The sequence below is a fragment of the Andrena cerasifolii genome, chromosome 7 (assembly GCF_050908995.1).
Source record: "Andrena cerasifolii isolate SP2316 chromosome 7, iyAndCera1_principal, whole genome shotgun sequence".
NCBI lineage: Eukaryota > Metazoa > Arthropoda > Insecta > Hymenoptera > Andrenidae > Andrena > Andrena cerasifolii.
Window position 1 is genome coordinate 4,164,374 of NC_135124.1, and position 16,945 is coordinate 4,181,318.

At 35.9% G+C, this 16,945-nt stretch overlaps 1 protein-coding gene across 3 annotated transcripts in view; it reads left to right on the forward strand.

The window, feature by feature from the left end:
- Window positions 1–16,945, forward strand: part of Gdap2 (ganglioside induced differentiation associated protein 2) — a 127,551-nt gene that overhangs the window by 72,561 nt on the left and 38,045 nt on the right. For all 3 annotated transcript variants that reach the window (XM_076817066.1, XM_076817067.1, XM_076817068.1), the window contains exons 5-7: window positions 2,173–2,282; window positions 2,384–2,623; window positions 2,739–2,907. In XM_076817066.1, coding sequence (XP_076673181.1) covers window positions 2,173–2,282; window positions 2,384–2,623; window positions 2,739–2,907 — 519 coding nt within the window. The remainder of the gene's footprint in view (window positions 1–2,172; window positions 2,283–2,383; window positions 2,624–2,738; window positions 2,908–16,945) is intronic.

A 16,945-nucleotide genomic window follows, 5' to 3' on the forward strand; every position in this document is an offset into this window, starting at 1 on the left:
AAGTCGGTTGAAATGTCACAGGGGCAAGAGGGGTCCTTCGCTCGCATTGGCTCCCGCCGCCCGCGTCCCGTTTGCTTACTTTGTATTCGTCGACGTTGTCGCGCCGACCAATAGCGATACCCTAGAGTTTCTCGACCCACTTCTTTCCATCGGGGCACAGTAAAAGAACCGGAAAAAATGAAAGGCGAGCCGAATAGCATACCGTTTTGTTAAGGGGGTAGTGGACTATTTCAACTTCAAAAAATCATTTTTCTTTATTGATTCTGAAAGTCTTATCCTTTACGAACATTTAAAACAAAATTTCATGAAGAAATTCAAATAATTGTAGAAGTTATAGAAGCGAACGTAATTGAGTGCACCGCCCAGTAACTGTCGCGCAGAGCAGTATTGGCATAGGGGACTTAACTTACTTACTATAACTCTTGAACCAGTGAATATTTTCACTTGAAATTTTTACTGGACGTGTAGAATTCCTTCCTCTACAGAGTAGAATTCCTTCATCAACATTGGATGTTTGTAAAACATTTTATAACCGATTAAAGACGATTTTTTCCGCACAAATGTGGGGGAAAAATTGATTTGTGTGTAACTTCCACAAGTTTTGTTCAAATTCATCAGCAAAGTTCCACTCTGTAGATTTTGGTGTATAAAATACTCAGCTCAAAGCATTTTGCTTTCAGATGATTAGCTAACCTGAATCAATGTACATCACTTGCAGCGGCGCGCCGTACAAGGCTATCATCAACGATTAATAACTTCGACAATTGTATATATTCCGGCGATTTTTTTTGTAATTACTCGTAAACGTGCCCACAATAGATTGTCAAAAGCACGACGATAATGATTATTTGGTATCAAAGTAATTTAGCATCAAAGAAACTAACGATTTTACGTGTCCAATAGTCCACTACCCCCTTAAGGATGTATCGGACGTACAATATTAGACAAGAGTATATGAAATTTGAAATACTTGAATATCTACATCTTACGCATAGTAAATCTAGATATAAGGAACTCGATCGACTGTTGAAGTCTTATTTTTACTCGTAGAGAGGGATTTTTCACTTTACAAATGCTTTTTCAAGCATTATTTGTTGAACTTTTGGCAGTGAAAATGCCCTGAATTCACAATTTTCTCAAGTTACAATTTATTTCTTTAAAACGGTGTAGTGAAAATAATTGAAACTCGGCAGATATTTTAATCTATCCATATACTATATGTACAAAAAAAATGAAAACATTGGTACTATTCCTTCAACATTTTTTCAGCAGTTTTATCTGTCAAGATCGTCTCTTTCCATAAGAGTACGTGTAAAATCAGTGAAAATTAAAATCGTTATAACTCAGCAACCGTTTAGTGCATTGGTTTAAAATTTTTGGGGCACATCAGGAAGATTAAAAACAACAATCTCACAAATTTGCATCAACATGGTACCATTTTGAAGATAGGTTCGATACATCCTTAACGGGACAAATCAGTATATCCCATTGTCTTTGTCAGACTGTTCGAACCCAGCCCTAATACGTGTTAAATATAAAGTTCTAACTATATATAGTGCCTCTACGAGCTACACTATAATGACTTAGGTGTGACGTCACTCAGCGGGGCCTTAACCGATATCCTGCTGGGTATGGGCCGCTAAACGTGGCCCCCTACTACCTCTTGCAGGACTGTGTTTAGGGAGGATCAGGACAAAACCGGGGCCCTATAGATTAAGTGTTACAACTTCGATTTTAATAAAATAAAACAGAAATTGAAGATACTGTTTATCATTATTAAAAGACACCAATTAAGCTTTGCTACTGGCTATTAAAAATTGTCTCATTGTCCGCACATATTAAATACAAATCCATTTCAGTAAGGTATATGTACCTACTGCATTACAACAGTAGCACTATAAATTATTTTACATTAATAACTTATTATTAACTTAGTTTGGTCCTGGTCTTCCCTAAACACAGGCCTGCAAGAGGTAGTAGTGGGGGCACGTTTAGCGGCCCGTACCCAGCAGGGTATCGGTTAAGACCCCGCTGGGTACCTCACACCTAAGTCACTATAGCTCGTATAGGCACTATACTTCCTCTTCCTTCTGTCGATGCGAACGGTCCGATCCTACCAGCACGCATACTGCCGGAACTTACTACAATGTGATCGTTTCTTATTTGTTGCAGAAATGTTTTACAAAAAGGAAGAGAGCTTGGTTTGCATACAATTGCACTACCAGTAATTAATTCAGTCCGACGGAATTATCCCCCTGACGCAGGAGCACATATAGCGCTTAGTAAGTACATATGTATTATTCTGCACTAATATATATTTCTAAATCTTTTTAACACTTCAAATATGTCCTGATAAATAACTCCGCACTCTCTGTCCTAACAGGAACAATCAGAAGATTTTTGGAACAATATGGCGATTCTGTTACATGCATTATATTTGTTTTGGAGCCGTGTGACCTTGGAATTTACGAAGTTCTTCTTCCACTCTATTTCCCAAGAAATTTAGCAGAGCAAGATAACGCGTGTTGGCAGCTACCGAACGACATAGGTGGAATGGATGGAGAACCTCTGGTCCCTGATCGGCAAATCAGAATCATAGACAATCCTCAGCACGCTTTACACGGTAGATATAAAATAGTACTAATTTATCTCCTGAAATTGTAGAAATTTTATCAAATCTATATAAACTCATTCCCCAGCGGAAGTAATCAATGATGGTTTACCTTCCCCTGTTGTAGGTGACGAGAGTGTAGAATTGTCCACGCAGTTGGAGTCATCCGTAAACATCGGTGAACACGCATTCGCGCAGATGCAGGGTGATTTAGACCGACAGAGACTTCTCGGAGAAAGACCACCCGCAGATCCACTCGCGGATATTATGCTAAAACAGATGCAGCAGAAAGAAAGGTATTTCTCCACTTTACTCTTTCCTTTATTCTCGCTAAACTCTCATTCTAGCATCAAATGTCGAAATATTAAGTAACAGTTATAGAAATAGAAAACTATATGGATCATTGCAATCCATGAACCAGAATCACGTTATATTGCATATTTATATGCAATCGGGTCTCGTATATTTGTGCCAAAGCAGCTAGGTGCTTTGTCAAAATTCCATTCATACAATACCCCACCACTGGCAGCTTCATACGAAGTCAACGTCGTTTTTGCGCGTCATAGTGCTATTTCAGGCTAGTCAAGTGCTCTATAGGGCTATTTCTGTATGCTAACGTTCTTATTGGGATCTACGCATTGATTCCTTTGGCAAGGACACATCAATTTATTAATGTCTTATGAGTCACGGAAAATGAATTGGGAGTCGTGTATCATTGAGCTCAGATATTTTTAATAATTACTTTAACCGGCAAAATGTTCTCTTTCTTTCAACTTCTTCTCAACCGATCAAACGTCTTTCGTGAATTCGAAATTGCTTATCGAACACGGGATTCTTTCATACCGACACTCGCTACATAAATGTTTCGGATAGTAAGCAACGTTGTGCTATCGATAAGTTAATATCTGAATGCTAGCAGTGAGCGTAAAATAGCAAATTCTGTATTTACATGTACATGTTCACAACTCTGATTAAAAAATTGTAACCGAGCTGCAAAACAAAACACATATCTAGCAACACACGTAGATTTTCAACATATAGTAACTAGCTTTACTACTCGGCTGCGACCGAAATTTAGATCCTGATTTTATAAAAAAATATTTTTTTTTTAGTTTTTTTGTGAGAATAGCCACATTCGTCAGGATTAGTCAGGTATAGTGAGTTGAGGCACATTTTGTGATTCCAAAGTTTATCGTTCGAAAGTTTTTAGGCGACAGACAAACACACAAACATATAGAAGCTTTCTGCTTTATATATTAAGATAATTGCGATTTTTTGGCAAAACAATTTTGTAATTGAAGTAGCATAAAAAGAAGCAATTTATTATTTAATTAATTTCCTAAATTTGTTTTAATGTAGAAGCAGAATAATCAGATTATTTAAGTATAAATTATAAAGTTGATAGATGTCTGTAACAGCTATTTCTATCTGCTCTTCAAGGCACTATAAGTACCATTCATTGTATGCACGTTTATTCCAATTGAGGAGGACACATCGATCTTCCTCTGATTAATGAATTGCTTTCCTTTCATTATTGAAAGAGGACCGTCTAGCTTCGTATAGACAGTCCTTGTCAGCAATACCGCCAATTGAACTGGCCTCGTAACCTTTCTGTACTCATTAACTCGTTACATTGCCCAGAAGCAGTACAACATTTGCAGAAAAACACCTGAGATTATTTTATGAAACATTTTGCCTGCCTTCATTAGCACGTTGTGGCTGACACGTGAACAAAGTGACTGCGTCATCGAAATAAATCACGCGCATGTATTTCAGCAACGCATCAAACAAGATAAGTTTGAGATGTTGTTGCCGTCAGCCTGTTATCAGTACGACATTAGTTTGAAATTGAACGGGCTCCGTGGCTCTTGAAGCGGATTTAATAGTTTAACTTCTCAGCTTGTATCAACAAAAGGAATGACACACCCCATGTTCAGCTGTTCTTTCCTGATGTTCATGCGTCTGCCATGCCGTGTACACATAGTTTATTTTACGCGAAAGCGGTAAACATTGGTTTAGACATCTGCTGATGACGGAATATTTGGCGCCGTTAAGAATGATCTTCTGCATACCTACGTATTTCGCTCCAATGGAAATTGCTGCATTTCAAGTAGATGCTGCTCCTATTTTTAGCGTTTTTACGTTTCCCGGCTGTTACGAATGTAGATGTATTAAGGGGACCTTCCGGTATTGAGTACAAAAAATAGGTGATCTTTAGGAATTAATTAAAGGAAAACTACTGCATATAATTTAATGGGACTTTTTGTATTGCATTAAGGATGTCTTAAGTTATAGGAATATATTTTTTGTTTTATAATTAATCATTGCAGACGGCACTGGGGAGTCGTTAAAGTCAAGGCGTCAAAAAATTCATGCAAATCGGTGGGACCTGTATCTTCAAAAGTTATTATCCGATTCGACTGAAACTTTCTTTTATTTTTAAGAATATAGTTCTGGCTAGGGGGGAAACCAGACAAAAATACAAAAGTGACATTTTTTTAGAAAATAACGACACTTGAAGTTTAAAATCACTTTTTCCCTATATTTTTCATCTTTCAACGCCTTTAGAAATTATAAATTGTCAAATTTTTGTATTTGTTTCTGGTATCCCCTCTAGCCAGAAGTGTAGTCTTCAAAATAAAAAAAGTCTCAGTCGAATCGGATAATAACTTTTGGAAATACAGGCCCCAGCGTTTTGAGAATACTGTTTCGAGAAAAACGTGTTTAAAGTTGTACGCTACTCAAATGCCTATAACTTTGGGAATTTTACGAGTTTCAACAAATCCTTTTAAACACGTATTCCTAAGAGGTTGAACATTCGAAAAATGAAATAAAAAAAATCGACTTTTAGACCGGAAGGTCTGGGTTCCCTTAAGAGATGTTAGTCACGTTCAAAATCGCAAGTTTACTTTTCAACAGTTCAAAATCTTACGCTTGGAGCCTTCAAGAAGTAAAAGGTAAATTTAAAGGAAACGAGCGGTATTCGATGCTGTTCCTTCCGATTAAAGGCGTGCCGTAAATTCACGATTTCGACGAAGGAGCGTGCTAGATTGGTTATTTCGTCGAAAGGTGCCTTGAATCCACTTTTAATCGAGGCCATGGTCGCGAAATCATGGACACAATCGAATACTTATACTTGCACGAGGTTCGATGTGTGCTCCCAGATGAAAATCAATCGTAAGTGTTGTGGAAATTACTGTTTTAATGATGCAGGTAACCATACCTGTTACAGTAAACCGGATAGGTTTGAGAAACAGGCATTTCTTTAAGGGGACAGTCCACTGCGACGGTTTGAAAAATTAAGCTCTTTTTAAAGATTTTTTTCTCCGTAGACACAACATATAATGCAATAAATTTTTTTGGTATTTATTAATCTACTCTTATATTATACAAAAAAATTTTAAAGAATTTTTTTTAATTTGTTTTAAAACTTTAAACGCGATTATATCAAAACGACATTTTTTTCAACTGGTGCAGGTGATTGCATAAAAACTATTTGACCAATCAGTCTGAAATTTTTACACGTTATTCAGCACATCAGTGGCTATAACCGGGACTAGGATTATATTTACTGATAGAAAATTAACAAAATGGCGGATGTTTGAAGTTTAACTGTCGAAATACGGTGAATTTTTCAAGCATTTTGCCTTGTAAAAAGTGTGAAATGGTTAATCAAAAAAGGTTTCCGTAGCCCCGGCCATAGCCACTGATGTGCTGAATAACGTGTAAAAATTTCAGACTGATTGGTCAAATAGTTTTTTTGCAATCACCTGCGCCAGTTGAAAAAATGTCGTTTTGAGATAATCGCTTATAAAGTTTTAAAACAAATTAAAAAAATGTTTTTAAATTTTTTTTGTATAATATAAGAGTAGATTAATAAATACCAAAAAGATTTATTGCATTATATGTTGTGTCTGCGGAGAAAAAAATCTTTAGAAAGAGTTTAATTTTTCAAACCGTCACAGTGGACTAAGCCCTTAATGTTCATTAAATTATTATCAAAATTAAAAGTACATAGTTACAACGTCATCCTCGAAGTAATAATAGCGTGAGTATGCATCAGAAGGTATGCTAGGCTGGTGGCAAACCTTTCTTATGACCTAAGATTCTCGAGGAAATGGCAAAATTATACTTCCGGCCTCTAGAGGAATTCCAAACCATTTACACACACTACGAATTCAAGGAAAGCTAAAATTAATAGAGTTTAGTGCGTAATCGATGATTAATTTTCGCATAGCATAACTTGCTGTGTGAATTTCCAGGCAACGCCCCCGTTTTGAGAAATTAAACATTGTATTTTTGTTTTATCGAATTATAAATTTAAAATGGTTACTTATAATCAGTGACTTACCTTTCTTATTTATTCTACGCGAAGTGACTTGCACAGAAATTGGAAAATAGTAATTTCACCACAAAAAAGCTGTTTTACTGTAACATCTACTGTTACAAACTTCATTAGCTTCTAATGTTTGCTAGCAGCAATTATTCAACTTTATTTGGATTCTAAAAGTTTAAGATATTCCAGGATCAACTCGCAGCAGTGTTCTGCATTCAAGCTGTAATAGATTAAAATCATTCGAGCCAGAAATGTGAAAGGGAAGTGCAGTTTAGCGTTAAACTATGGAAACAATACTTGTGTGAAATTAATTCGTTTCGAAATAATTTGACTCGCTCGAACTGTAAATTTTTTTTAAGTGATTTCCTCATTCAATGTTAAGAAATCAAATAGAAGTTACATGCAATCTCGTATCAAGATCTGTAAGTTATTATTCAGCACGATTACATAGTCATGCACCAAGGAATTAGCATTTAGTACTTCCAAATGATTTTTCCGCCGGATGAACGTAGATATAACCGTAAATGTGTTTTTATACATTAAATTGGCGGATTTATTGAAATTTGAAAATATATTGTATTCATTTTTTAATGGTAATCTAAACAATATCTTTATAAGTAATATGGAATGAAACGTCAGAATCAGTGGAAATATTTCTTATCTATCTTATAACACTAACATCCAACTATTATTCTCATATTTATGTAGTTACTGCAATGCAATCAGACTAAATTTGATAATCTTGCGCAATTCTAAAGACTCTGGTGTCAAGTGTGTATTATAGCGTTGATTCATCAAATTCTGGTGCTCAGAATTCCTGAACTTATGAGAATTAAAAAGTTCCTTCGAATCAGTATTTACACAATTTATAGAAGAGACCATGATATTGAGTATGATACAATCATAAATAAAAACATTTTTAAATAAAGCGTAGACATTTATATATCAACTGATAAAATATTGTATGGCGGAGGTATTGGAATTCTCGGTTAAAAATTTCATTTATCATTTATTGATATCGTAGAATTGATTAAAATACTTTGAATTGATCTTGAATTCTGGAAATTCAGAGTTATTTGCAGGTTGAAATTGTACCCTTATTGATACTTCTAGATTGATTTAACTGCACCTGTATAATTGTTGAACGAGAATTCTAAAATAAAATTTTATCGACCTGCACACTAGGGCGGAGCGATACTATATAGGCGAAAATTTAAATTTGAATTTTCAGTTGGCCTAGGTGCTGGATAGTTGTTTTTTGACTAACCAAACACAACTGTAAAACAAAATTTGGAAAATATTCATGTCTGGTAAGTTCCCTTTTCTCTTAAAAATGTAAAAATTCACAATGTGAATCTTATTGTTGAAAAATGTGTAAATTCACAATGTGAATCTTATTTTTTAAAAATATAAAAATTCACAATGTGAATCTTATTTTTTTAAAAATATAAAAATTCACAATGTGAATCTTATTTTTTTAAAAATATAAAAATTCACAATGTGAATCTTATTTTTTAAAAATGAAAAATTCACAATGTGAATCTTATTTTTTAAAAATGAAAAATTCACAATGTGAATCTTATTTTTTACATTTTTAAGAGAAAAAGGAACTTGGAGACATGAATATTTTTCCTAAAATTTTTACAGTTGTGTTTGGTTAATCAAAAGGCAACCATCCCACACCCAGGCCAACTGAAAATTGAAATTTCAATTTTCCACTCCGCCCTACTGCACAAGTATTCAGTAGGTAAATAATCATAATAAAACCGGGAAATAGAGCACATACTGAGCATTGTAGTGTCAAATGTTCACTATTCATTCTATCAGCGATAGGTAGAATTCACAAGCTTTACTATTTATTATTTTAATTTGATAAAGTAAACAAAAGTAGGCTCCTATACAGTTACTCACAAAAGTATCCACCTATTCCATACATAATATTTTTATATATTTAATCAGTGTTAAAGTTAGACTTACTAATCCTAATTTAAATTAGTATCAACCTTGGTTGGTATAATTTATGTTAAGGTGAATTCAATTACAATCTTATACACAGTTTATTCAAAAAGATATCGTTATTCGCTTTCGCAGAAATAACACAGACCGTGCACGAAAATGTAATTGAATATTTATTTTATATGAACCTAATTAAACTGAAATAATATTCGTCATACGATCACACATAGATTGAACTAATTTTTTTTGTGAAATTTGCGGTTATTTAGTTTCATCATTATACCAAAACTTGTTTCAGAATTTCTTTAGTAGGTGGTACTAACTAAAAGTATATTAATCCAGGTTTATACTAACGTGAAGTAGAATTCGAAATTCTCACTTCAACATTGATTAAATATGTAAAACTTAAAAGTAAAAGTTATCGGCGCACCGGTTCGGTTTATTTTTAAGAGATTAAATAAAAGCTATTGTGCAAATTTTAAGATTAAATTTCCAACGTTTCGGTCAGTATTGTTTGTATATCTTGTATATCTTGTATTGCTTGTATATGTTAAAAACAGACCGAACCGGTGCGCCGATAACATTTAAGTTTTAAAAATTCTTTACGGTCGAAATTCTAAATCATTTTATTTAAATATGTAAAATATGTTATGCAGTGAATAGACACTGTTGTGAGTAATTCTATGTAGCACGCATGTTGTCGATTCGTGGGACGTTATCTATGCTGCTGATCAACCAATTTTAATTTCTTAGTATGTAGAATCTTGTCATCGATCTGTACAATTTGATACTAAAAAGTCTTGAAGTCGTTACAACTAAAGAATACATCCCGTTAATCTTTGCAGACATGGCAAAAAATGATTTAATTGGGAATTAAATAGTAGGGTAAACCAACCAGTGAATAACCGAATTGTTGAATCTATGGACCTTTGAGATTAATATTTGAATATATTTATTTATAACAACAAAACACCTGTTGAAATTGCATTTAAATTCATTTTTCTTGAAATTTCTATAAAAATAAAATTAATTATTCTTATCATAATTTAGAAAAAAACAATTATAAATTGTAAAACGTGTAGAAGCCCAGTAAATGATCGCATACTTTTAATAAGAGTTGTACTTAGTAATGTTTGCTTAATACGCGTAACTAAAAATATTGGATATTAACCCTCGGTTGTCACACCTCCTTTTTCAAACGTAGTTGTCAATTTGACCCTGCCAATTTTCAATCAGTTGTTATTTAAAAACTATTATTCAAATTAAGTTGCAAAAATTCTGAGATAAAGTTTGAGCATTGTAGAATATATGCCCATCGTTGAAAGTTGACGTTTATAGTATCACCATGCTTAAAATAATTTTTGAACGAATAAGTGTTGCGACAAAAGATTTTTTGCTTAAAAAATCATAAATTTTTTAATTTTTAATATTTTTAGCTAAAATTTTAAAGTAATACTCTTGAGATGTGCTTCTTTGATTAAAAAAATAGTCCTATATCGGAGCTTTCAAAAAAGGTATTTATTTTGCAAACTGAATGATGGCATCTTTTGGTGTACTCATGCATTTGTACAGGAAAAAAAACATTTATTATTTCAAGAATATAAAATTTAATTTTATCAGTAACAAGGTATGTTAAATTAAAAACAAGTTACTGTAGACAGCCACAGTCATTACATAAATAAGTACGGTGCCTTTGTGTCCCGTAATACAATAACAAATGCGTCCTGACTGTCGCTTCAGTAAAAGAAAGAACAATTCGTACGAAAATACTTCTATTTTTACTTTTCTGATTGCTTTCAGACACAAAAATGATTGTATCCGATTTGGAGTAAAAACGACGCCGTTGTCACACATGGGTCAATTTGACCCTACCTCAAATTTCGACGGCTTTCAAACCTGCACTGACGTTTCCACACAGTCGGGAAGTATCTCTACTTGTAGAGGATACATGAAAATACTACTACATAGCGCCAGTAGTATAATTCTCAATGATGCCTCAAAGCTATTTGATCGCAAAGTCGAAATCCGGGTCAATTTGACCCAGTGTGACAATCGAGGGCTAAAAGTGCAACTACACTCCATTTAAAAACATATAATAATGTTTAAATTTATAATTGACATTTCTTTGCCTAATGGTCATTCACTGGTATGCGGCCAATTACTGGTTGCTTTACCCTAAAATGAATTAAACAAAAAGTATTTGTTTATTGAAATAAGCTAGTGTATAAATATCTACAAATAACACTTGCCCAAATCGATTTCTGGACCCAATAATACCTATATCTTTAAGTCTCTGCATTCCACGCGTTTATACATACGTGATTTAGCTTTCTGCCAACCCAGTTAAATAATACTTAATTCCGCATTGACCGTCTCGAAATAAAATGTTCGAATCAGCTGAAAAGGAACTCCGTCATTAAACATGTCTTCTACCGTGAAAATTATGCCACACATTCTTCCCTCGATCCATAGCATTCTCTGGTGACAATTCACGAGCTTACTGTATGGAAGAATTTTTCATCTTCTTTAAATCAACCTATATTCTCGTAATTAATCAATTCTATAAAACTAGATTTATCAGTCAACCGCAGAATTGGCTCCAATTAGCCGGGAATCCACCGGGAAGCTAAGCTAAGCTGAAGGTACGCATACACGACGACACTATTGTGTCTAGATCAAGTGTATGCACTTGACAGTCAAAACAAAATTCCGGAAGATTGGAAACTGCCCAGAGCAGTGCGCGACACTAAAGTGACCAGATATTTTCTGTTCCAATGCGGGACAAAAAAGAAAAGAAAAAAAAAGGTTAACAGATGCGTGAGGAGATCTTTTCCGTAGTTTATTAAAGCATTTACAATATATTTAACCCTTAACTGGTATCCTGGGTCGCACGTGACCCCAAGCACGCAAAGTTCGCTGCAAAATTTTTGGTTGTCCAAGTTTGTCAACTGAATTTCTAATTAATTTTATAATAATAGTTTAACTTTCTACGTTCCTATTATTTTATACATTACCTAAGAAGAAAATATTCATAGAGGATGATCTAGTGTCGACATTGCAAATTTCTGTGTCCTTTTTTATTTGGGGTCTGCCACGACCCCAGTGTACCAGTCACGTTTGCCAAAAACAGTATACCAGTTAAGGGTTAAAAATACATGCTTGTGATTATAAAGTGATACATTGAAACGAAATTAAAGATACTTCTTTTTTAACAACAAAAAAAGCAGAGGAAACAGTAACTTTATGCCAATGCGAAAATGTAAAAGGTTACATGTCCAATCCGGGACACTTTGCGGGACACTTTTCAGTGCGGGACAAAGGGCTCAAATGCGGGACGTCTGGTCACTTTAAGGGGGTATACCCGTTTGAACCCTCGGAAAATGTATACATTTTGTGGATTTTTTTACAAGTCAACGGTTTGATGCAGATTTCCCGTTTTTTAACTATGTTTACATAGTATTATGAACTACTTATAAAAAAAGTTTCAGTTAAAAAACTATTGTTTTTCGGAAGTTACGGATACATGTCCGAAAGTCTCTCGATTTTAGACGGCTAAACGGTGGCCCTAAAAACTCGCGCTACGTTCAACCAATTTACTTCAAATTTTGCATGCAGAATCATAATAAGATTCCACATCGTCCAACGAAGGCGATTTTGAAAATTTTGAAAAATAAAGAAATGGTGAGAGATCAAAGGTAAAGTTAAATTTTTCTAAGAGAAAAATCCACCTTTTTCCTTTATAAATAATAAACGGGGAATCGAAATAAAAAAAGCCTTCGTTGGACGATGCGGAATCTTATTATGATTCTGCATGCAAAATTGGAAGTGAATTGATTGAACGTAGCGCGAGTTTTTAGGGCCACCGTTTAGCCGTCTAAAATCGAGAGACTTTCGGACATGTATCCGTAACTTCCGAAAAACAATAGTTTTTTAACTGAAACTTTTTTTATAAGTAGTTCATAATACTATGTAAACATAGTTAAAAAACGGGAAATCTGCATCAAACCGTGGACTTGTAAAAAAATCCACAAAATGTATACATTTTCCGAGGGTTCAAACGGGTATACCCCCTTAAGCTTGAGCTAGACACTGCAACTAGCTCTAGCTAGACACAGAAGGCACTTGATCTAGACACAGAGGTGTCGTCGTGTACGCGTACCTTTAGCTAAGCTAAGCTAAGCTATGCTATCTTTTAACGTAGCTTTTGATGGAAACGGTTCCATAAGAATGTATCGAAGCTAATCTTCTTAAAACGCAGCATGGCATAGCGTAGCACAGCCTCGCATAGCGTAGCTTAGCTTCCCGGTGGATTCCCGGCTGAAGCATCGGTAGCAGCAGTGAACGCGAGCCGTGCGTCTGCTCATTGATCGCCGGAACTCCGGTAGTAAGAATCCGCGTACTCTGGTACAACTCAAAAATACAGCGTATCGATCCTTTCACGGCGGGCAGAACGATATCCCTGCAATTAGTCGACGCCTCGAAATCGTACGTAATAACCAGCCCGCAAATCGCGCCCCTCCTCCGCGGTGGCGTTTTACTCATCGAACACGTAGTACCCTACGGCGAGCAGGCGCCGTGACGCAGCCGGCGGAGGCGCGCGCCCACGAAGCCGACGAAGACGCGGCGCCTCCTTGGTCGTTCGCCGCCTCATAGCCTCGTCTCCCTCGTTCAAGCGGCTCAGTGTGTTGCGGCTGCTCGCGAATGATCGTCGCGTTTGATCGTCCCTCTTCCAACCGAGATACGCCGCCTACGCTTCTCTCCTCTTTCTTCTCGCGCAGTGTCAGATCGCGCGCCCTCGTGACTCGGGATCCGATCCCGTCCAAAGGCGTCTGAGACCTTTACCGAGTTCGCCCCGCTGGTATCTGCTGGACCGATGTCACTGGCAAAGATCACTCGGCCGCTGGACGATCGAAGGACGAAATAGAAGCCAGACTGCGCGCTCGGTGTTAGAGGTGTAATCGCGAGCGTCACGGCGACCTGCCTCCAGAGTTGAACGGTGTGCTACTGTCAAAATGGTCATGATCGACATGGTGGATGTGATCGAGGACGAGGACCGGTGCGTATCGAAACACCTCACTTCGCGGACACATAACATCCGTTCGCCCCTCTATTTCGTTTGCCTCGTGAATTGGAGTAGCTGCTCGCCGTGTTCATCGTTGATTTTGCCGCGTTACGTAAATATTCCCACGTCTGACGTCTCGCTTCTCGTGGCAACGTCAGCCGCGTGTGCCGAAACGCTCTCCGCCTCGAGGGCGAGACCCTCTTGATTTCGTGGTCAATGATGGTAGATGTTCGAGGATGCTGCGAACAGTCGCGACGGGGGGTAGTTTGGACCAGGGGATTTCGTGCCTTCGATCGGCTTTTCTGATACGGGGCAACGTTATTTTTCGCGCAACGCCCAGTTTTGGTGTTCCGCGTCTCACTTCAGCGATTGTGGTGTCCCGGAAACAGAGCTTTAGGAGGAGTTACGATCGTCGAGGAAAAAGCACGCTCGTGCTTATAATGCAGTACTTCGTGCTAATCGATATGCTTTGCATTTTCGTGCGATACGCATTATATTCTTCGAATTGTGAAATAAATAAAACTGTAGTTGGTGATGAAGTATTCAGTGCTTGACGAACGGGAAAGTTAGGGTCGTTTTCGACCCATCGATGCCTTTCTGCATTTTTTTTTTATTTTACAATATAATACAAAACTTGTTATAGGTACATATATATGTATATAATAATGTTTACCGTAAACTGGGGTGACTTTGCCCGCGCCGGGGTGACATTGCCCACTTTTCGGAAAAGCTTTATTTTATTTTATTGTGAAGTGATTAGAACATATGGTGTTTTGTAATCGATAGCAATAAATTCCCCAAGGTCAAACGAAAAAAATAATAGCGAATTCAATCATATGATAATTTTTCAGTCGCAGTAAAAAAAGGGGGCAAAGTCACCCCCGGCGGGCAAAGTCACGGTATACATAAATAGTATAATATATTAATATTTATATACAAATATATTTATGTTTGTATTTATATACATATATATTATTTTATTGAACAACTCATTTATATGACTTCTCTGAACATTGACTCCTTCTTAAGTGCATAATAAAACTAAATGCTTTTTTCTCAGTCAATGTACTCAGTCCTGCATATATATATATAAATACTAATATATATAAATAATATATATATATATAAAAATACTAATATATATATATATATATATATATATATATATATATATATATATATATATATATATATATATATATATATGATTTGTTCAACAAAGAAGTTTTGTGTTTGTGTGTATATATATATATTTATTTATTTATTTCACGTTTTATAAGTACATATGTATGTATACTTACTTTCTTTGTTGAACAAATCATCCGTATATCTTGAAATAAAATTGAAAGCTTTAAAAAACGCGATGTATATACATATATTATTAATAATAACACAAAACTTCTTTGTTGAACAAATCATATATATATATACTTATATTATTTATATATATTAGTATTAAAAAAAAATATATAAATATAAAATAAAAATAATATATATATATATATATATATATATATATATATATATATATATTTAACATTTTCTAAAGCCTTCAATTTTATTTCAACATATACGGATGATTTGTTCAACAAAGAAAGTAAGGCAGTAAACCACGTCCTGTAAACGTACAGTGACGAATCCATACATGTAGCTATGTAGACGCGTTATTCTTACGTAGAGCAACTGCCTGAACTACACCTTCTATAAGCTCGCACTTTGTTTTACGAAGACGGACATTTCTTGTTTACTTATCAGAGTTAATACGTTCTTACTACTTTTCCTTCGTAGTATGAAGTTTTAGGTAAATATGTAGGGACGCGTGAAGAATTTCTTTACATCAATAATTTATTCTAATATACAAACATAATTTCATCCCACAATTTGCTAATTCAATTATCCATTGTAATATTTTCCTAATATTCCATTGGAAACTGCAGGCCTCATTCAAATATTATACATTCCTCCTGGCAATCTCGCCTACTTAGTGATGCAGTTGTGACATTTTATTCTTTCTTTTGCTTATCATAAGACTGCTATGACGCATCTACCTACAGTATACTCCCTCCTATCCGGTCCCGGCTTTAAGGTAGACGTACAGTATCCGCGTAGCTGGCGGTAGGTTACAAGGTTTTACACAGTGACGTTAGACGGTTGCTGGACGGAACAATATGAACGCCACCATGTTCAGAGGTGCCTCGTCAGCTGGCCGGTGTCCGGGGCCATTCCGGGTCGTCTATCGGGGCAGATAGAGTTCCAAGAATTCGAGTGAGTGATTGCGAAACACTCAGTGCGAGTGACATACCGAACCCGGCACAAGATAGCAAGGTGTTAAGATGCAATGTGCAATCCAACGGCGCGTTGCTCGGCAAGTTCCGCGCTGTACCCGTGCTAGCTTCGCGGGGTCGAATATCCCGACGCCCTACCATGTTGTTTTACAACATGGTAGGGGGCGTCAGGATATGCGACCCCGCGAAGCTAGTCCCAAAGGATGGTGGGGATAGCCACGATCATCTAACGGGGCAGAAATCCGGCCAGCTAACGAGGTACTTCTGTAAAGCCCATTGCAGAATGTTTCGACGGACCTAACAGGAAAATAAAATCGACACATTCCGTGTTACGTAGCTTATCCGTCGTTCGTGGCATTTGTCACAGAGGAAAGATTAATCGAACGAATGAGTACCTGCATTCTTCGGTGGTTAGTTCTGAAATATAATAAAAGGACAAAATTGAAAGTGTGAAGAATTTAACTAAATATTTTTTTTCATGCAGTCGAATATTGTAATTCAATTGTTTATCACTTTTCAAGGTTCTACATTATAAAGTCTAATATTCTGCCTCTATACGGAACGTGGCCAACAATTTTAATAGTGAATACAGTGTACTGCAATGATCTTATAATTTTTTTAACTGCGTTTGGGCCGCAGTCACTTGACATGAACATGTTATAGGAGAATTTGCATATCTTATTATGTGTAGTATA